Source organism: Chelonoidis abingdonii, chromosome 3 (genome assembly GCF_003597395.2).
Source record: "Chelonoidis abingdonii isolate Lonesome George chromosome 3, CheloAbing_2.0, whole genome shotgun sequence".
Lineage (NCBI taxonomy): Eukaryota > Metazoa > Chordata > Testudines > Testudinidae > Chelonoidis > Chelonoidis abingdonii.
In genome coordinates, this window is record NC_133771.1 from 76,768,067 (window position 1) to 76,790,359 (window position 22,293).

Here is a 22,293-nt window from a genome sequence, read left to right on the forward strand (position 1 = left end):
TGTCTCCTACAGGCTGTTCATACTCTACAGGCAGGCAGTGATGAGGAGAGTGGCTGGAGGACTTTCACCGAGTGCAGCAGCTGCACCTTGGCCGTGACCCTTTTCCTTCTCTTCTTCTTCATGCACTGCTGGAATGATCAGTATCAGGGAGAGGTGCAGCATCTGGATGACGCTTCCACCAGACTCTCCTAATAGGCCTGGTGGAAGACATAAAATGGAGTTCCCTCTTGAAACCACTGTTGCACATGTGGCAATGGCAGTCGCATCTGGAAAGCAGCACCTGACTGAGCAACCAGCTTAGTCCTGGGTTCAGGAAAGGCTAAGAATTTTAATTGGCAGAACCGCCTTAGCATTTTTGTGTGTAGTTGGCAAACAGCTTTCTGCTCCCTTAATGTAACTTACCTCTGTTCACAATGATCACACCGCTCTGAGAAAGGCTGGCCTGAGGATTTTGGTGGGCATTTGTTTTAAGATGTTCGTGTGGCTTTGCAAAAATAAAATAAAATTGTGTATTCAATGTATAATATGCCTTTCACAGTAGAGAGTCATAGTAAGTGCGTTAGTCAAAAGCCTCTTTAAGAACAATTTAAGAAATCTGTTTCACTGACTAAATATCCCCCTGAATATTCTCACTGAATTTTTTAAACTACAGCCCAAAACCTTCAAATACTTAGACATATACTAAATTTTATTCACATGAGAAGTCCTATAGCCTTCAAAGTCTAAAGGTTAGAAAGTCCTAAAAGTTAGCTTCCTTTCTTTCCATATTTTCCCCATTCTTAGGCTAGTTCTTTACAACAGATTATTCATTTTTTCTTTTTACATTTAGATTCTGTTGGAGCCAGGAGTAATCCAGGATGTGCTAGCAGCTGGTAGTCACCTGCAGCTGTTGGAGCTCCTTAGTTTATGTTCTCACTATCTTATCCAGGTAAGGCTCCTATACCTAATTAACTGACCATTTCCCTTTGACTGCAGACCTTATTTCCAAGGTTAAATCCCATAATTTTGAGTTACATATGGGAAATGTTACAGAACTAGGATAATACTAGTTCAGTTTGTGGTCAGCATGGTCTAGTAGGGTTCTGGACTGGAAGTCAAGAGACCTGAATCCTTTCTGTACCACAGATCTTCGGTGAGTTTGGGCTAGGCATTACTCTGTCTCTGCATCCATCCTTTGTCTGTCTTGTCTATTTAACTTTAGAGAGAAAGGATGGTTCAGTGGTTAGGGTGCTAGCCTAGGTCTTGGGAGACATGGGTTCAAGTCCCTGCTCTGCCACAGACTTCCTATGTGACCTAGTGCAAGTCATTTACTCTCTCTGTGTCTCAATTCTCCTCTGTAAAATGGGGATAATAGCACTTTCCTACCTCATATAAGTGCCATAGATATCTAGATATAGATTCATAAAAGCAGCAGAGAATCCTGTGGCACCTTATAGACTAACAGAAGTTTTGGAGCGTGAGCTTTCATGGGTGAATACCCACTTCGTCAGACGCAGTGGGTATTCACCCACGAAAGCTCACGCTCGAAAACTTCTGTTAGTCTATAAGGTGCCACAGGATTCTCTGCTGCTTTTACAGATCCAGACTAACACAGCTACCCCTCTGATACTAGATATAGATTGTAAGTCCTTTGGGATAGGGACTATCACTCTTTGTACAATGCAGCCTCATTACTGACTGGCCCCATGCACTCCTCTAATATTAATAATGGTACCAATATTTTGAGGCAACAAAATAAATGTTTGTTTATCTGGATTGGCTAAATGGAACAGATTTTGATGGTAGCAAGAGCAGCAGGTTTAAATCATCAGTGTAGCAATGGCATACATTATTAAAAGCAGCAATTTCACTTGATTTTTTCCCCCCTTTCTTTGTAGTGTTTTTATATTTTATCCACAATCAGACACTTTGAGACAGTGTCAATGGCTTATAATACATGGTGGTGTTAATTTGTCTAGCAAGTGTAAGTCAATCAGGAAACCAATGTAAATGGTAAAGTAGTCTGGCATTCAGTGAGTGTACAGAATGACTGTACATTATTCTTAGAGAATGAAAGGGGCATGTAACAGGAAAGGCAGTTAATCAGACAGTGTAAAGAAAGGGGCCGGAGTGGTTTGTCATGGGGCCCACAATCTACTTTACCTTAGTCCCTCTACTTAGTTGCTTTTCCTGCTGCACCATCTTAATATTTCTCGCATACACCCAATTCATTGTCCATTGCAATCAATGGAAAGACTCTCATTGGTTTCAGTGGGCTTTGGATTAGGTCCTTGAGGTATAACACAAAGGGTTTGGTGCTATATTACTCACCCAAAAAAATATGTGCTCACCCAAAAAAAACAATCTGAAGATGTCCATGCAAGCAGCCTGTCAAATGAATAATAATAATGATGAACCTGATATTGCAAAAATCCCACTGAGCAAGGACTGCTGGACTGGAACCAACAGGCAAGTTATTCTCTCACTTAGGGCCTAATCCAGATCCCACTGAAGTCAAAGGGAGACTTTCCTCTGACTAGAGTGGGAGTAGGATCAAGCAGTTAGTTGCACCTATCTTAATCAAGAGTAGTTGGAGTTACCCTCACTTACACCTGTTTTGTGTAAAATCATGATTTTCATGACCCAGGCTCAAAGTTTCTAAAGGGTTAGAAAAAAATTCTTTCCTCTAACAGTGCTGATATATTTCTATTCAATAATTTGGGTCAGGCTCAGCTGGTGTAAATCAGCACAGCTGCATGGAAATCAATGTAGCTACACCAGTTCACACTAACTCAGTATTTGGCCCTTGGTTTATTATGTTTATTTACTAAATTCAGGTTCTGCCAAGAAATCTGTACAGGAAGATCTATACCACTCAGTCAGCATCAGAATTCACCAGCATTAATTCCTTTGCAGGATAGTGTCCATTCATATAAAGCTATATGCAAGTGTCACATCTAATATTAAAACCTCTTTCTATACATTGACAAAATACATTTTATAACAATGTAGAGAGAATTCCCAATGTCCAAATTAAAGCTCTCAGATGCCTATTTAAAGTCCACATGACACTGATTAATTTAAAAAATACATAGACCTTTATACTACCACCAAAAAAATTAAGAAAAAGGCCCAGATTTTTAGGAGTTGCTACAGTCAGCATTGCAATCCCTAACTGATTTAGGAGCCTAAGTCTGATTTTCAAAGGTGATTTAGGCACTTAGGAGCCAAAAGCTCATTGATAGTCAATGGGATTCAGGCTCCTACATGCCTAAATTTCTTTTGAAAATGAGATTTAGGCTCCTGAATCAGTTAGGCTTTGCAATGTATAGCAACATATCCAAGAACAGGGGAAAAAACCATGGGCAGGAGTTGTAGGCCAAGCTGGATGAGCAAGCATCTCAGAGAGGGGATTAGGAAAAAGCAGAAAGCTTACAGGGAGTGGAAGAAAGGCGGGATTAGCAAGGGAAGCTACCTTAGTGAGGTCAGAACGTCAGGAGTTGTAGGCCAAGGTGGTGAGCAGCATGCTCAAAGAGGGGATTAGGAAAATAAGCAGAGAAGCTTACAGGGAGTGGAAGATAAGCGGGATTAGCAAGGGAAGCTACCTTAGTGAGGTCAGAACATGTAGGGATAAAGTGAGAGAAGGCTAAAAGGCCATAGATTTCAAACTGGACCTTGCAAGGAATTAAAACAATAGTAAAGGTTCACAGCACATAAATAGAGAAAACAAAGGAAAGAAGAAGTGGCTGCCCTATACATGAGCGATGGATGGAGGGTAAGGATAAACCTTAGGGCTGGCAATAGTCTAAATAAGTTACTTTGCCTCAGTCTTAATAAAGACTAGTGAGGAGTTTAGGGATGATGGAAGGATGATAAAACGGGAATCAAGGATATGGAGGCAGTGGATATTACCGCATCTGAGGTCCCCTAGAGGCCAAACTTGAACAGCTTAATGGGACAAAATCGGAGGGCCCGGACAATCTCCATCCAAGGATATTAAAGGAACTGGGCGCATATGAAATTGCGAGCCCGTTAGCGAGAATTTTAATCAATCGGTAAACGTCTGGGGTTGTACCGTACGACTGGAGAATTGCCTAACGTAGTTCCTATCTTCAAGAAAAGGGAAAAAAAGTGATCCGGGGTAACTATAGGCCTGTTAGCTTGACGTCTGTAGTATGTAAGGTCTTGGAAAAAAATTTTTAAAGAGAAAGTAGTTAAGGACATTGAGGTCAATGGTAATTGGGACGAATTGCAACATGGATTTACAAAGGTAGATCGTGCCAAACCAACCTGATCTCCTTCTTTGAGAAGGTGACGGATTACTTAGACAAAGGAAATGCGGTAGATCTAATTTACCTCGATTTCAGTAAGGCGTTTGACACGGTTCCGCATGGGGAACTGTTAGTTAAATTGGAAAAGATGGGGATGAATATGAAAGTTGTAAGGTGGATAAGGAACTGGTTAAAGGGGAGACTCCAGCGGGTCGTACTGAAGGGTGAACTGTCAGGCTGGAAGGAGGTTACTAGTGGAGTCCCTCAAGGATCGGTTTTGGGAACCGATCTTATTTAACCTTTTTATTACTGACCTTGGCACAAAGAGCGGGAATGTGCTAATAAAGTTTGCGGATGACACGAAGCTGGGGGGTATTGCTAACACGGAGAAGGACCGGGATACTATACAGGAAGATCTGGACCACCTTGTAAACTGGAGTAATAGTAATAGGATGAAATATAATAGTGAAAAGTGCAAGGTCATGCACTTAGGGATTAATAATAAGAATTTTAGATATACATTGGGGACGCATCAGTTGGAAGCGACAGAGGAGGAGAAGGACCTTGGGGTATTGGTTGATAGCAGGATGTCTATGAGCCGCCAATGCGAATATGGCCGTTAAAAAAGCAAATGCGGTTTTAGGATGCATCAGGCGAGGTATTTCCAGCAAGGATAAGGAGGTGTTAGTACCGTTATATAAGGCGCTGGTGAGACCCCACCTGGAATATTGTGTGCAGTTCTGGTGTCCCATGTTTAAGAAGGATGAATTCAAACTGGAACAGGTTCAGAGACGGGCTACTAGGATGATCCGAGGAATGGAAAACCTGCCTTATGAAAGGAGACTCAAAGAGCTTGGCTTGTTTAGCCTGGCCAAAAGAAGGCTCCGGGGGGATATGCTTGCTCTATATAAATATTCAGGGGGATTAACGTTAGGGAGGGAGAGGAATTATTTAAGCTTAGTACTAATGTAGGCACAAGGACAAATGGGTACAAACTGGATATTAGGAAGTTTAGACTTGAAATTAGACGAAGGTTTCTAACCATTAGCTGGTGGATTCTCTGCAGCTTGAGGTCTTCAAACCACAATTTTGAGGACTTCAATAACTCAGTCATGGGTTAGGGGTTGTTATAAAAGTGGATGGGTAGGGTTCTGTGGCCTGCTTTGTGCAGGAGGTCAGACTGGATGATCATATTGGTCCCTTCTGACCTAAGAATCTATGAAACACCTAAATATCTTTAAAAACTTGAGCCTTATTTAACCAGGCCACTTTAAAAACTGCTACAGGTAGGACCCAGTAAGTCTCTCCAGGTGTGACTCCACTCACTATGATGCAAATGGTAAGGGATGGGGAGTGGAATAATCCCTTCCCACACTTGTCTTTTTCTAATATTGCCGTTGGATCCGTGGGTGCTGCACTTTTCTCGGTTTACCATGACATTGGATTTCTTTCTTTCTTTTTGTTTTGAATTGTTGAGATATTGAGCTTTAGCTCAGCATAGCCTGAGGAAGTACATTATATGGAACGTATCTAGTTTATTATTGCTGTGTGATGCTGATGCAGAGGTTTTGCTTATTAGGATTTTCTGTAATTTTTGGGTTGGGTGTAGCACAACCTTCTTGAGTGTGTTTTTAATAATAGCTTTCCTTGTTTCTCCCTAGATATTCTTATATTTTTGCCAACATGGGCATTCAAGATTAACTGTCTGACTCCATTCCTTCCACCTGAATATGAGCCCAGTTGAACTCCCATAGATGTCAGTAGGAGTCTTCCTGTTGATTTCAGTGGGAATTAGACTGGGCCATAGTTTTCTCCAAATGGAAGCAAATATTCTTTGGAGACACAAAGAAAAACATTATTCTGATTCTCTTTTCACTTAATCTAATACAAATCAGAAAAAATTCCATAACACTCAGTGGAAATAAACCAATGTAAGACCAGTGTGAGTGAGAGGAGAATTTGGCCCCAAGTTGACTGCAATTAGTTTTCTGCGAGATATATTAGATTCATTTGACTCCAGTGTAGATGCCATTTTTCTTAGAATGACTAATTTAGAACAAGTTATTGAAACTGTTGATAAATCTCACAAAGATTTCTATAACCAATTGCTTGAATCACAAACACAAGTCAAGAGCATGAAATCACTAATACGAATTTCTGATTAAAGATAATGTTATATGAAACAGAATAAACTTAAGACCCTGGGACAGTTCTTCAAAATTATGTAATGGCCATATCTTAGAAATTTCTGATAACACTGTGGAATCAAGCTGTATGATCTTTCTGGTTCACTGAATGCACTTTTTCTATTTCTTTGTTTCACATATTACCACCAAATCCTCTTTTACTCCTAATGTGGATTCCATGTTTTTATCTAGAAAAATCTTTATTAATTTAAGATCAACAACTGATTGTGAAAGAAGTATGAATTAAGTTTGGAAGTCTAAAGGGAACATAGTTTTAAATGATAAAGTTTATATTTTTACCTAATATGGGAACAAAAGTATTCAGTCAAAAATGAAGGAAGTTCCTTGTTTTAAGGCCAGAATTCCATGTTCTCTTGACTTTTGCATAGATAAGAACATAAGAATGGCTATACTGGGTCTGACCAATTGTCCATCTGGCCCAGAATCCTGTCTTCTGACTGTGGTCAGTGCCAGATGTTTCAGAGGGAATGAACAGAACAGAGCAGCTAATCTAGTGATCCATCCCCTGTCATCCAGTCCCAGTTTCTGGCAGTCAGAGGTTTAGGTTGTGTCTCGGACCATACTGGCTAATAGTCAGTGATGGACCTGTCTTCCATGAGCTTATCTAATTCTTTTAAACCCAGTTATATTTTTGGCTTTCATAACATCTCCTGCCAGTGAGTTCCACAGGTTGACTATGTGTGGTGTGAAGAAGTACTTCCTTATGTTAGTCTTAAACCTGCTGCCTCTTAATTTCATTTGGTGATCTCTGGTTCTTGTGTTTATGTTAAGAGGTAAATAACACTTCCCTACTCACTTTCTTGACACCATTCATGATTTTGTAGACCTCTATCATATCGCCCCTTAGTCATCTCTTTCTAAACTGAACAGTCCCAGTCTTTTGACACCCTCAAAGAATCCTAATAGATTAGTGAGGCATGATTTCAGTTTATAAAAGCCATGTTGACTCTTCCCCAATATATTTTGTTCATCTACATATCTCATAAATCTGTTCTTTACTATAGTTTCAATGAATTTGCCTGGTACTGAAGTTAGGCTCACTGGCCTGTAATTGCCAGGATCACTTCTGCAGCCTTTTAAAAAAAAAATCTGCCTTACATTAGCTATCTTTCAGTCATCTGATACAGAGGCTGATTTAAGCAATATGTTACATACTACAGTTTAGTAGTTGAGCAATTTCCCATTTGAGTTCCATCAGAACTTTTGGGTGAATACCGTCTGATCCTGGTGACTCTTTACTGTTTAATTTATCAGTTTGTTCCAAAACCTCCTCTACTGAAACCTCAATCTGGGAGAGTTCCTCAGGTTTGTCAGCTAAAAAAATGGCTCTCAGGTGTGGGACTCTCCCTCACATCCCCTGCACTGAAGCCCAATGCAAAGAATTGATTTAGCTCCTATGCAATGGCCCTTTCTTCCTTGAGTGCTCCTTTAGCACCTTTCTCTTTTAGTGGCCCCAATGATTGTGTGGCAGGCTTCCTGGTTCTTATGTACTCAAATATTTTGTTAGTTTTTGCACCTTTTTGCTATTTGCTCCTCAAATTCTTTTTTCTCCTGATTATTTTATACTTTTACATTTGACTCGCCATAATTTATGCTCTTTTCTAATTTCCTCAGGAGAATTTGACTTCCAGTGTTTAAAGAATGGCCTTTTGCCCCTTACCGCATCTTTTACTCTGTTGTTTTGCTGTGGTGGCTCTTTTTGGGGGGGGGCGGGGGAGCGGGGGAGGTCCTCTTACTTTTTTGGGGGGGTATACATTTAGTTTTTGCCGCTATTGTGGAGTTTTTTAATTGTTTCAATGCAGCAAGCAGGCATTTCACTCTAGTGAAGTGACTGTTCCTTTTAATTTCAATTTAGCTAACTTCTTCATTTTTATGTAGTTCCTCTTTTTGAAGTTAAATGCCACTGTGGTGCATTTCTTTGGTATTTCTCCCTACAAGGATGTTAAATTTAATTGGATTATGGTTGCTATTACTCAGTAATTCAGCAATATTCACCTGTTGGATCAGTTCCTATGTTCCACTTAGGACTAAATTAACAATTGCTTTTTCCCTTGTGAGTTGTTGTATCTGCATCCTGTACTGAGGTGACAGGTTCCCAGTGAATATGGGGATAGTTGAACTCTCTCTTATTATTGGATGTTCTGTTTTTGTAGCCTCTCAAATCTCTCTGAGCATTTTACAATCACCCTCACCATGCTGGTTGCATGGTTGGTAGTAAATTCCTACTGGTATTCTCTTATGATTCAAGCATAGAAGAGAGATTCTGAGAGATTCTGTGGTACAGTTTAGTTCATTTAAGATTTTAATTATATTTGACTCAGTGCTTTCTTTCACAGATAGTCCCACTCCCCTACCAGCATGACTTACTCTGTCATTGCTATATGTTTAGTACCTGGTATTATGGTGTCCCATTGATTATCATAATTCCATGAAGTTTCTGTGATGCTTATTATATCAATATCCTTATTTAATATCAGACACTCAAGTTCACCCATCTTAGTATTTAGACTTATAGCATTTGTATATAAGCACTTATAAAATTTGTCAATATTTAATTGCCTGCCTTTTGTGTGATGTAACTGAATGGGGCTCTTTTTTTGCTAGACTGTTTCTCTTCAGTCTCTGCCTGAACTTTATCAACTTCTGTCCTCTCCTCTTTGCTGGGATATAGAGTCTCCTCTTTAGTAAATACTCCCCTAAGGGATGTGTCTATCTGAACCACGTGCTCCTCCACATCTATAGGCTTTCACCCAGCTCTTAATTTAAAAACTCCTCTACTCATCAGTGTTGTATATTGCACTGCCTCAGCTCCCCTTTCAACAGACCTTTCTCTGACAGCGCCCTGTGCCTTTTTCTTTTCTTTCCGGAACACAGTTCTATTTGTCTAATCTATCTCGGTACTTGCAACCCCCATCATTGTAATATCTGATTGCTTCCTAAGTATGGGGGGGAGGGATGGATAGCTCAGTGGTTTGAGCATTGGCCTGCTAAACCCAGGGTTGTGAATTCAGTCTTAAAGGGGGCTATTTAGGGAACTAGGGTAAAAATCTGTCTGAGCAGGGTTTGGACTAGATGACCTCCCAAGGTCCCTTCCAACCCTGATATTCTGTGATTCTATTTGAAAATTGAAATAACAATAGAAATCTCTCTCAGCCATCCCAGCCTTCAGAAGAAATATTCTGATTAGTTTATAGTTTTTATTGTTGCTGCTGTGTGTGTGAGATAGCAAATTACTGAGGGAAAGCTAAGCTGAAGAGATGAGTTTTGTATTTAGACCTGAAGGTGGTGAAGTTCATTCTCTCCATAGTCTAGATCCCGATCCTGTGAGATTTCTGTCTCCTGGACTCTCAAATCTTTGTGTGTCGCCCAGCCCAAACTGGTTGACAGTTTTTGCTGGGATTTCCCAAGGAAGTTCAATGGGATGTGGGTGCTAAATCTTGTAGGTTTCTTTAAAAATCTCAGCCTTTGTGGTCCCAGTGGAAAATAGCTGAAATAGGAGGCCGTAGCTTTGGAGTAGCTAAGGGAAATATTACAGAGGTCTTTGAATATCTGGACACAGATTTTAAACTGGACTCTGTATTCAGTGGGAATTCACTGCAGAGAATAGAGTACTGGGTGATGTGCTCACTTTGTTGCTAAGCTGATGGGTCACTGCATTTTGCATCTGTTTAATATCTCATCAGGTGTGTGTGGCTTCATTCTTAGATATAAACTGCAGTAATAAAGTCTGGAGGCCACAAATGCTCACTGTGGCTAGGTCTATGTCTGAGAAGATGGAGTTCAGTCTTGTGGCCAGATGTAGATGGAAGTTGGTGCTTTTTTCTGCCATGACTATTTAGGCCTCTAATAGGAGTGAGGAGCCCAATAGAACTTCCAAGGTGCAAACTGTTTGAACAGGGTGAGGGCATATGTCCTTAATGATGAGGAATGCTTATTGAGAAGGCAAGTTCTTCAGCTCTTCTTATCAGTATCAACCCACTCTGCCTCGCTTCAGCTTTAGCCACTGCTCATCAGCCAGGTGCTGATTTCAACCAGGCATTGATAAAGCTGAGAAATGACACATAGGGGATGTATAGCTAGGTGACTTCTCCGTACTGTGGCACTTGAGTCTATGCTGTCTCACTAGCTCTCCCACTGGCTTCATATAGATGTTGAATAATATGGGGAAGAGGAGAGAGCTTTGTGGAACTCTGTAGATCTGCGCTTTGTTTCAGGCTCAGAGGAAGCACATGACAGAAGTCATTTCACAGTGTTACCATTCGCCTAGGTGTCAGGTCAGGAATATCACCAAATAATCACCAAAATAAACAACTGCAGAAATGTTCAGCAGGATGAGTATGGATATATTTATCTTGCCTATGTACTGGGAGAGAAGTGCTGTCTCCGTCCCATACCTAAGCTAAAGCCTGACTGATGGCAATCCAAGTACTGGCAAATAAAAGGTGGCACTGGAACTTTTTTGCTAGCTTTTGATTACCTTGGTAGAGAAGGGAAGTTAGACATTGGACAGTAATTTGGACTGTTGCATGTTTTAGCACATGTGATTCATTCTCCTCATCTGAGAAGGTATTGACAGTCCTTATACGTAGGGATCCCAAGTTGTCATAAGTAGATAGGTAAGGTAAGGGTTAATTTTCTTTTACTGTAAAGGGTTTACAAAGGGAACCAAACACCTGACCAGAGGACCAATCAGGAAACCGGATTTTCCAAAAGTAAGGGTGGGAACCTCTGGAGGTTTCTGGCTTTGTTCTGTGCCTTTTTGTTTTCCTCGCTGTGAGTAAACACGCTTTTCTTCTAACTCCCATCTTCTTTCAAATATTCTACTATCAAGTGTGAGTACAAAGGAACCAAAGTAATTGGCTGTGATGTGCTTTGATTTGTATTTACATGGGTGTTGATTGCTGGACTGGTTTAATTGGGCTATCTTTAAATCAGACTGTTTATTCCTATTTTCTTATAAGCCAAGAGCCTGTATTGACATCTTAATGCAGTGATGATATTTTCTGTATTTTCTTTCTCTTTATATAAAGTTCTTTTAAAACCTGGTTGAGGTTTTTGGTTTTTCTCTGGTGAGGCTACAGGAAGGAGGGGTGGAAAATCTCTTTGTTAGCTTTTACTAGGTTTGAAGGCATCGCCTCAGGGGGAGGGTGATTACCCTCTTTTGTTTTGCCTTCAAGGAGTTAAGTACTGCATCGCCCAGGCTCACCCAGGGAGGGAAGCGGGGAGCAGATAACGAGGAGACAAGGGGAGGAACTTGTTTTCCCGTTTGAGATATGGAGACCCAGGGTCTGGGTCTTGGGGTCCTCCCAGGAAAGTTGGGGAGGCCAGAGAGGGGGTCCCCAAGGAATTTGGGGAACCCAGGCTGATAGTAGCCTCAATACTATCTGGTGGCAGCGAAATAAGATCCAAGCTGGGTATAAGCTTAGGGAGGTTCACAGTAAAGCACCCAGATTTTGTACTCTAAGGTCCAGATTTGGGAAAGAGTTTGCCACACAAGTGTTTTCTGCTCTTTTTATATCCAGGAAGGGCAGAAGTTCTAGTCACAGGCGGTGGCCCTGATTGCCATTCATGCTTCCTTAATTGTTGGAATTTTTGATATATTCCTGTCTAAGAAGGTAAAACCTGATGCCAAAACTTACTTTTGGTTTTATTTGCTTGGAATTGTCCAAGGGCATGTTTGCACTTACTGGTAGATCAGCACTGCTGCAATTGATGCAGTGAGTGTCGATTAGTAGGTATGGTGAGGACCCACTAACTAGATGGGAGAGCACTCTCCCATTGATTTGTGTACTTCACCTCCCCGAGAAGTTGTAAGGGAAGTTGATGAAGAGACACTCTCCATCGACACAGTGCATTGTAGCCACCACAGTAGGTGGAACTAACTACATCAACTTCAGTTATGTTATTCATGTAACTGAACTTGTATAAGTTAGATGGTTACCACGCAGTTTAGACCAGCCCAGCCAAGAACATGTAATGTTTATCTCTCTCCTTGGTCTCTCTAGGTGTTTATACCAAATTTGTCATCAGAAGTATGAGCATCTTACAAGTGACCTGTCCATTTCCTCCACGGACTCTCAACTATTACATTTATTTACATATTTTTAAATATGTATTTTCTTTTTTTTTTTTTCAAATGGAAGGGGTGTCATAAGGTATTTTTCCCAAATCTGAACCTTAGCGTCCAAAATTTGGGTACTGCATGAAACCTCTAAGCTTAATTACCAGCTTAGATCTGATAGCCTGCCACCAACCCAAAAATAGTGTTTTGGGGCACTCTGACCTCCCAACCTTCCCTGGGGTCCCCAAGAACCCAAATCCCTTGGATTCTTAAAACAAGGAGAAATAAACCATTCCCCCTTCCCCCTCCCCTCAGACTTTCCCTGAGAGAGGCAGTATTCCTGGCACAGAGAGAAATTAGCCTCTCTCTCCCCCTTCTCTCCTCCCCCACCAGTCCTGTTTTACACCACTCTCCTGGGATGAAACAAGGGAAACAAGGAAAGATCATTCAGGTTCTCTAAAAGAAATCTTTAATAAAGAAAGGAAAAAGTAAAGAATTATCTCTGTAACTTCAAGATGTAAATATTAACAGGTCCTATAGTTTACAGACAAAGGAAAGACACCTTCCCCCAGTACCAATACAAATCAAAATATTCCCAGCAACTACACATATAAAAGTTAACCAGCCAGATCCACAATTGCAAATAGAGTAAAACAAACAAAAACTAAAATCCTTTTCTACTGACTATTTGAACAGAACTTTCGAGAAGCCTGTAGTAATGTCTGGTCCCTCTCATACCCCCGAGAAAAGACAGACACACAGAACAAAGGACCCACACCCAAAACTTCCCTCCACACAGGGTTGAAAGTATCTTGTCTCCTGATTGGTCCTCTGGTCAGGTGTTTAGTTCCCTGTTTGTTAACCCTTTACAGGTGAAAGAGACATTAACCCTTAGCTATCTGTTTATAACAAAGGGCTACAATGAAATCTGCTGGTGTATGAAAAAGAGGTTGGTTTTTTTGTTCATCTTGTGATTCAGGGCCAGAGTTTGGTAAGGTATTAAATCTCCCTTATCCCACCCCCTCCATCTGGAGTTGTGCCCATAGCACACTCCCAACCTACACTTAGATATACTCCTAAAAAAATACATTAATTCTTACACCAGAGATTGAGAGCATCACCTCTGTATTGCTAGCAGCCCAAACTCATGCGGGAATTTAGCTTCTGGGTTTTTCATATAGAGCAAATTAAACTCCTGGAGAAAAATCTGAAGGTCACCAAGCAACCAAGACGTAATTAGTATGACTGAGTTTTTAAAAAGTACATGTATATTACAAAGTGATGCTGTATAAAAGATCCATCACCATAAAGGCTAAGCACACCAGCTTTCTCCAGTGGAAGGAATGAGTGACCCTTTTCAATGTCTAGAATACATCACAACCCGGTTTAAAGTTCCCCTGTTTTCACCATTATCCAGCCAGTGGCTGCTGTGCTGAACCAGCAATTCTGGAAAGAGTATCATGTTCTGCCAGTTATTGAGTGGAAGAGCTACCAACAGAAGAACTCATTTACTAGGGCAGGAACAAGGAGCCCAAAGACAGTATTAGGAAGTAAGATCTGCTGTGTCTTTGTCTATGCAGCTAAGTACTTAAACTGGGAGACTAAGGGTACATCTACACTACCCACTGGATTGGTGGGTAGCGATCGATCTATCGGGGATCAATTTATTGTGTGTAGTGTAGATGTGATATATCGATCCCCAATCGCTCTCCCGTCGATTGCTGTACTCCAGCTTGGCGAGAGGCAGAAGCAAAGTCGACAGGGGAGCCACGACCAGCACTGCGAGGACACAAAGTAAGTAATTTTATTTTGATCTAAGATAGGTCGACTTCAGCTACGCTATTCGGTGCATTTCCTCCTATCAAGTGAAGGGGGGATCGATCTAATATATGCAACGTCAGCTACATGAATAGCGTAGCTGAAGTCGAAGTATCTTAGATCGAGTTACCTACCGTCCTCACGACGCCGGGTCGATGTCTGTGGCTCCCCATGTCAACTCTGCTACCGCCGTTCGCGTTGGTGGAGTTCCAGAGTCGACAGGAGCGCGTTCGGGGATCAATATATCACATCTAGATGAGATGCGATATATTGATCCCCAAGAAATCGATTTCTTCCCCCCCACCCACCGTAGACCAGGCCTAAGGGAGGACTAATGATATTGTGCCCCTTCCATTCACCTCACTTCCTCTTCCCTTTTTCAACTGCTAGCAATGAGAAAAGGGACTCTGACATCCAGGGCCGGCTTTAGAGCAATTCAGCCAATTCCTAAGAATGTCCCGAAGGAGCTGCTGCCAAAGTCCCGCCACTGTCTTCGGCAGCAGCTCAATTGCTGCCATGGAGGAAGGTTCCTCCGCTGAAATGCCACCGAAGGCACCAGCAGCCGATTGAGCTGCCGCCGAAGTCCCAGCACTGTTGTCGTCGTCAGCTCAGTTGTTGCCGCTATCTTTGACGGCATTTTGGTGGAGGGACCTTCGTCTGTGGAAGCGATTTAGCTGCTGCCAAAGACAGTGATAGGACTTCAGCGGCAGCTCCTTCAAATAGGGCCCTGCTGTGCCTAAAGCTGGCCCTGCTGACATACCCATATGATCAGAGTCCTGTTTTGATGTGTTACCACACTGCCAGTTACCTATGTGAGGTGCTCATGGTGGTAGACAAACTACTCCAAGAGCATTAACCCCCATGCACAAGGATGTAACTGAGATTTACCTGAGAGGTGCAGGGATATTCAGTTTACTCTTCCTTGCATTGTCAGGCCTTCAATTGTGCCCCAAATGGGAGGGCTGGCAATGTTATTGTCACTGCCTTCCCTCAGAGGTTTCCATCAGGAAGAAGGAACAATTTTGGTTTGTGCCTTTGACTTGAGAGGAGGAAATGCACTGAATTAATGCTGTCCTGACTGTCCTTGCCACATCCTCTTTCTAACCACAGCCACCTCTTGGAGGATTTCTGCCTTTGGGACCCTTCATGGGCCTTTATGTGGATGAAAACCTGGACTGAATTGAGGCCCTGAATGTTTAGAGTCATCACATTCAATTCTTGTTTTCTTTTATCACCATCTGACCAACACTAAGGCTTCACAGTCAGGGCCGGCTTTAGGAAGTGCGGGGCCCAATTCCAACAGTTTCGACGGGGCCCTGGCAGGGATGACTATACATTTAAAAAAAAGTAAAACACACATGGGGCTTATACTCACCAGGCGGTGCTCCGAGTCTTCGGCGGCGAGTCCTTCACTCGCTCCAGGTCTTCGGTGGCACTGAAGAACCTGCCACCGAAGTGCTGCTGAAGACCCAGAGGAAGTGAAGGACCCACCACCGAAGTGTCGCCGAAGACCCGGAGCGCCACCAGGTCAGTAAAAATTAAAAAGGTGCCTCTAACCAACGAAGAGATTCTCACTGGGCATGGGGCCCTCTTAGGCGTGGGGCCCGTTTCGGGGGAATTGGTGGAATTGGCCTAAAGCCGGCCCTGTTCACATTACGTGTTTTCTCCATGTCTTTAGCTGTTACATTCTCCTTACCAAAAGGGGCAATTATACATACACATGCAAATCATGTTACTTATAATTACGTAATATCTCTACATTTACCAGCCAATCTCACAATGTACATCCAGGTGCATTGATCTGATAGGAAAAATCATTTGGCTGTATGACAAAAAAAATCTCCTGAGATGGTAAATGACTGAACTTATTTTAAAATATCCAAGTGGGTGCTGTCAATACCCACTTCTCGGCAGCAGGTGGCAGTGTAAGTCCATCACTGTCCAGTAGATGAATTAAAGCAAAAATCAGAAAAAAATGAAAAGAAAAATTATTTTTGTTCCATATTAGTCTTCTGACCTGATCAGTAAAAAAGTCATTATTCACACAATGCTGGGCAATATACATTGTAATTTTTAACAAATAATAGGAAACTGTTAATGTTTTCAGAGGAAATACAGTTCTGTCTTGTGCAGTAATGGTCATTTATCACCGCACTTTGTGAAATCACTCATTTGTTCTAATTTGAATGTAAATGACTCTAAGGTTTTACAAATAAGGTGACAGACTCACATAAATGTAATTGCAGGGTTCATCTCTCTCTTTTTATATATCACTCATTAAGTTATGAATTAAATACGTCGTATTAAACCAGGGGCATGTCCAATGATGATATTGTAATGGCAAATTACTCTACGCTATTAGAGGTGTATTTTTTATTCATGGACATTAATTTGTCATTAAGCGGCATTAGTTTAGCACTTTTATGTGGAAGACGTGACCTGAAAGAGGAGACTTACTGCTGTAATATCAGAGACCAGGAATACAAGTGCTAGATCTATGGAGCTTTTTACCTCCTGTAAGGAAACAGAGGGACATTTTATTTAAGTTTCTTTTGATAAAAATAATTTGGTCCAGTTGTTATTGAACATTGTAGCAAAGATATTTCTGAAAAATTGAAGGACTCTGGTTTTACAGTCTTTTCTAGTAAGGAAAAGCTACAAAACTACCAAAATAGTTACTATAAATCATTTGTAAACCTAGGAACTTGAAGGGAATGTGGGTCTGAAGAAGCTAATGAATGAGTTGGAGTCAAATTTCATCTCTGAAGTATCAGATGGTTATTATTTGTTCCCTGTTTCATTTATTTACACTAAACTGGTTAAAACAGAAAGATAAATTCTTATTTTTTCCATTATGAAGTAGATGACTAAGCTTTGCATCTTATATTCTTTTGTATTTTTGAAGCAAAATTATTATTACGTTCAATTAGAAGATTTCAAAGGTTGAGCAGGAACGGAATCTTTGTCAAGAGTATTTACTGAAAAATAAGTGGCAACTACATCCTTGAAACAGTTGCACAAATGGAGGACAGTACAGAATGTTTGACCCAGTATAAGACAGACATTAAAAACAACCTTCTACATCTTATGCTGCTTTCACAATCTAATTAATAGAGAGGACCATAGGAAAATGGTGGTCTGTTTATTGATTTGAAGAAATGGACCCAAACCACACAAAACTCAATCAGGATTTAAACACTTAACATCTGGGGATATTTGGATTTGGGGATTCTGATTTCGACCAAAATGGTCTGGACTCTAAATTTGAAACCCTTGTGTATTTGGTGCCTTTGCATTATATAATATATTTTCTGATGCTTTAATTGTTGCTGTTTGTTATTTTTTAACTGTGCAATGCCGTAAGTGGTTAAAGGAAAGGGGGTGCTTTTATAAATAAAAATGACAAGACGCTAAGGCCAAAATGTTCAAAAGTAAACGTAGAAATAGAGACCCCAAAAATAAATGTCTCGTTTTGAAGTTTCATTGTAAATATATACTAAATAATGTGTGGTCTACATTTAAACATTTGATTTCATGATAGAGAAGAAGAGGAGAAAACTCTTAACTAGAAAGGCCAGTGCTGACCATTTTCCATGGCTCTGCATTAGTAATGGTAAATGTCACAATGTCTTATCACAATCCATCATATGTAGTATATATAGACATAGACAGTGCTATGTACTGTCCACAATTACATAGCAATAGAATTTCCCTTGGGACACCATTTCTTGCATCAGATCTGTGTTCCAGAATGTAAACTTCTACTTAAAAAAAATAAATTCTATCCAGCCTGGTAGTGAAGAAAACTTGAAAACCTGAACAAAATGTAAATCTATGCAGTCTGCTCTTCCCGAGTCTTCAGCCAATGTGGAACAATAGCTTTGTAATGTGTAAACTGTCCCCATTCATCTCAATGGGTTTCTAATGGTCAGATTTAAAGATGACAATTTATATATCAATATTAACTATTTCATTACAGATTATTTTAGCAGAAATAGACAGCTAATATGTTTATCCCACAATCCAAAACTGTCTCCTGTACCACCCAGATGCCAAAAGCCCTGGCTGTGCCCCATTTTCAAACTAATTAATTCAAAACCTTGCTTATTAATTTGAATGAAGCATAAAGCTGCTGTAGAATTTCCCATCTGCTGCACCAGAGTGTTGCAGAACCTATGGCCCTTGTCACAGAATTTAGGTCTAACTTGCTGTGGAGTACATGTGGCCTTGGATGTGGAAAGATGTGTACCTCTGCTCTGTTTTATAGAACTAAGTCTGCTCATAACCTGAGTATTTCTAAATTGGCACATTTTGCATTTGGTTACAATACATACAACAGTTATGACATTCGAACTGTTGACGTCAAAGAATGGGGAGGTAGGTAGGTCTCAGGCAGAAGGAAAAACGTATGGAATTCTCTCCACATATTGTGTGTGTACATGTATAATTTGTATATGTTCTTTGGAGCAGAGAGACAGTGGTAACAAGCTATTCACTAAATTTCTAAAATATGGGACAAAGTATTTCAGGAGGAGATTTTCCAGGTAACTTGGGGAAGTGAGGTGTCTAACAACTATTCATGCCTTGAAAATCTCCCTCTTAGTTACTTGGAACCCTATCTAATCTAATTATGTGTTTATAAGATCCCGATCATTATAATATCTAAACATTTCTGCCCAGTGTGAAGGAAGTGTTGTAGCTACTCCAAATACATACATATGAAGTCTCAGTCCTGAAAACACGTTATTCACGAAACTCCTATTGGCTTCGAAAGGAGTTCTGTGTATGAAGGGCTAGGAGGCTTTGGCCCACAATACATACTTCAAAAGCAGTATTAATGTGTTTTTTCTGTTCTGGCACTCCAGCCTCCACAATACCTGCACAAATTATTTCTGCTGGGAGCAGAAGCAATCTGTTCAGGGAGTTGAGTGGAGGTTTAATTACTGGATTGGGGTATCTATATATAAATATGTGGTGCATGCTCCTCTGAACATTAGATTATCATCATCATTTACCATGTGTATTGTGGCTGCGCACAGCGGCCCTGGTAAGGACCAGGGTTCCATTGGCAATGTGCTATACAAACAGATAAGACTATCCAGCCCCTGACCAGAATTTATAGACTCAGTAGACGAACAAACAAATGAAGGCTGTAGAAAAGGGGTTAAACCATATAAACAAGTGACCAGAGGAATGACGAGGGTCATGTTGTATTAGTCCCACCCTCTTTAAAAATACATATAATCTGTCCCAGCCTGCCACTGTATCAAGACATTGGTAAGGGTTTTAGAGATGGTTGAAATATTCCAAATTTTGAAATTTCAACGAAATAGTTCATCAAAATCGTGACAAAAGGGACTAATTTTTCACTCAAATTTTTGGGAAAGAAATCTCATTTTCAACCAACTCTAATCTTTTAAAAAGTATACCTGTTATGCCTAGCCTAATTTCTGTTGTGAGGATAAAATCCAATGACTGTGAGGTGCTCAGATATCACAGTGGTGGGGGCCACTTAGGTTCCTAAATAGATATATAGTTACCCAAATGAATTAACAGAGTGCATTTTGTGACTCATTATCCTTGGTTTTTTTATTGTTCATTCATTTAGGGCCAAATCCTGATAGGGGCTCAGTTTCTTCGTGACTCATGAACTTCAATAAGAGCTGATGGCACTCAGCACTATTTAGCTTCAAACCCTTACTCGCTATTTCACAATAGGTCTCCCACAGTCCAGCCTTGTGAGGTGCTGACACAAAGGCCTACTCACCTGCTAAATTTTAAATTCTTCCTTCAAAATATGGGGGTGGTAGAGCTCAAAGAAATGGCTGCCAAAAATTTTTAACGTTGGCAAAACAATGTATTTTTCCCTAGCATCAGTCTCAGTAACACACAACTGTTTTGGCTGAAATTAAAGAAAATATAAACCTGGAGAAATTCAGCCTAGGTGCTTAAATTTAGGGGAAAAAATGAGCAATTGAAATGAGGCCTTATAATGGGAAGTGTAAGGAGACCTTGATATTAGATTGTGCTATCAATCAGTAGTAAAGACTCCAAATAGTATTATATAAACACTTATAAATTTCTGATGAATCTTTCCTCTTGACATGAAACTTTCTGTGCATGATCTCAGTTTAAACGTACTTTCTTCTCTCAAAAAATTAAGGAAACTGTCTTCAGTTATTTTTTATTTTCAAGAAGAGAAAAAAATTCAAATAAATAAATACTTCTAACCATATTTTTAAGACACAGTTCCTGCAAAAACAACTGAAATTTTAACTTTTGCATGTAAATTGCCAATGAGTACTAGGGCCTTTGCTGTGCTGTTAACTGAAAAACTGCAAAATAAGACATAAGCGGCTGAAAAATCATTTCAGAGCATGTGGCACATTTTAAAACTAATCTTATTAAGTCCCCATGCCCATCTCAGATTCACTTTGCCCTGTCCGTCAGGCACAGGCACTCCTACTGTGCCTCACAGAGGAGCAAAATTCCCCAGACATTCTGCACCTCAGTTGTGGTTATATTCTACAAAGTGACTGAAAATATGGTTTTATGGCATTCCATATTTATTGACTCTTCAGAGGCTTCTATCAAAATTCTTCATTTTATAGGTGGTAAATGTTTTTTTTTCTAACTGCCAACCCTGTAAAGTCAGTTTGGGATCTGAAAGTCAAAATTTGTTCTCTCTGGCTTTGACACTAGTAATAAAAATGCTGTAAATGGCAGTCAGCTAACAAAATTGTTGATGCTAAATGTACCAAAATAGAATTCAGCTCTCTCCCATCACTGTATTGGCTCTGCCAGGCAATGGAGTAAAAAATAGTTTAAAAAAAAACAAAATGTATTTAATGCCCATAAATAATACTTGCCAGGGTAAAGAGTAGGGACCAAATCATCCCACATGCTGTATCCTCAGAGGAGAGGGAGACTCTCCAAGTTTTGTAAAATCTTTAAGGTCTTTAAATCTCCAGAAACACTCTCTTTGGGTTTAGGGATTTCCAGAGCCTGGGACTGTGAGTGTGAGAAGGGGCGGGCAATGGAAGAGTTGGCCTCTGCTATAGCACTCACTTTGTTCCCACAGGATTTTTCTTGTGGAAAGTAATGCTAACATTGCCTCTGTTATGTGAAACTTCCGAACTGAGGAGGTTTTGTGCCAGCCACATGTGGGATTCCCAGGACAGCCCAACTCACTTTGAAATTAAAGAAATGTAAACAGGAATTGAAAACACTGCATAAATGTCTTGTGGCTACTTTAACAATGCTGTGCAAACTTTGTTTTTCTATTATGTGATGTGCTAAAATGTTGAACTGTGCCATCTTAATGTTGCATTCGTATTATTTTTCTAAAATAGGGATATGTAGTGTACAACAGAAATGAAAGGATATCTCTGTAGTCATGATTGTTTAAAAGGTCTTCATCTTGAAAATTTACACACCTATTGTTGTTACAAGTAACCACCGACATATTATTGTATCTGAGAGAGATTTCTTTTTTTTTTTTTTTTGTTTTTGGTCAGTTGGTTTACGTTGTACATTTGGTGGCACTTTGTGTATAGTCAGTTTCACTGTTTTGGTGGTCAGTTGCATTTTCAGTCTTATGGACTAAGATGATAACATCACTTTCATAACCTGTCCTTGTGGAGATCACAGACCCTCTTTTCCCCCTGCTCTGAAAGAGAATATTTGCTAGCAACAGCTGCAACAAAGCTGAAACTGAAAAGGCAGCAGACACTGTGTGAGAGAAAATAGAGAAGGAGGGAAATCAGTGAGCCTGAGCTTGTTTGATGTTGCTGATCTTGGGCCTAACTCAGAACATCCTTCAGAACATCAGCAGGGATTCAGATCAACTTTACACTTTTAAAAAATAGGAATTAAAAAACCTCGGATATGCTAGGGAAAGCATGTTCTAAATTTAATAAATTGAATTTTGTAAAATTAGTCAATTAAAAGAAAATGA

At 40.3% G+C, this 22,293-nt stretch overlaps 1 protein-coding gene across 4 annotated transcripts in view; it reads left to right on the top strand.

The window, feature by feature from the left end:
• The window catches only part of KLHL32 (kelch like family member 32), a 152,061-nt gene that overhangs the window by 71,378 nt on the left and 58,390 nt on the right, over nt 1–22,293 (top strand). For all 4 annotated transcript variants that reach the window (XM_032774067.2, XM_075063850.1, XM_075063848.1 and 1 more), the window contains exon 4: nt 830–928. In XM_032774067.2, the coding sequence (XP_032629958.1) occupies nt 830–928 (99 nt within the window). The remainder of the gene's footprint in view (nt 1–829; nt 929–22,293) is intronic.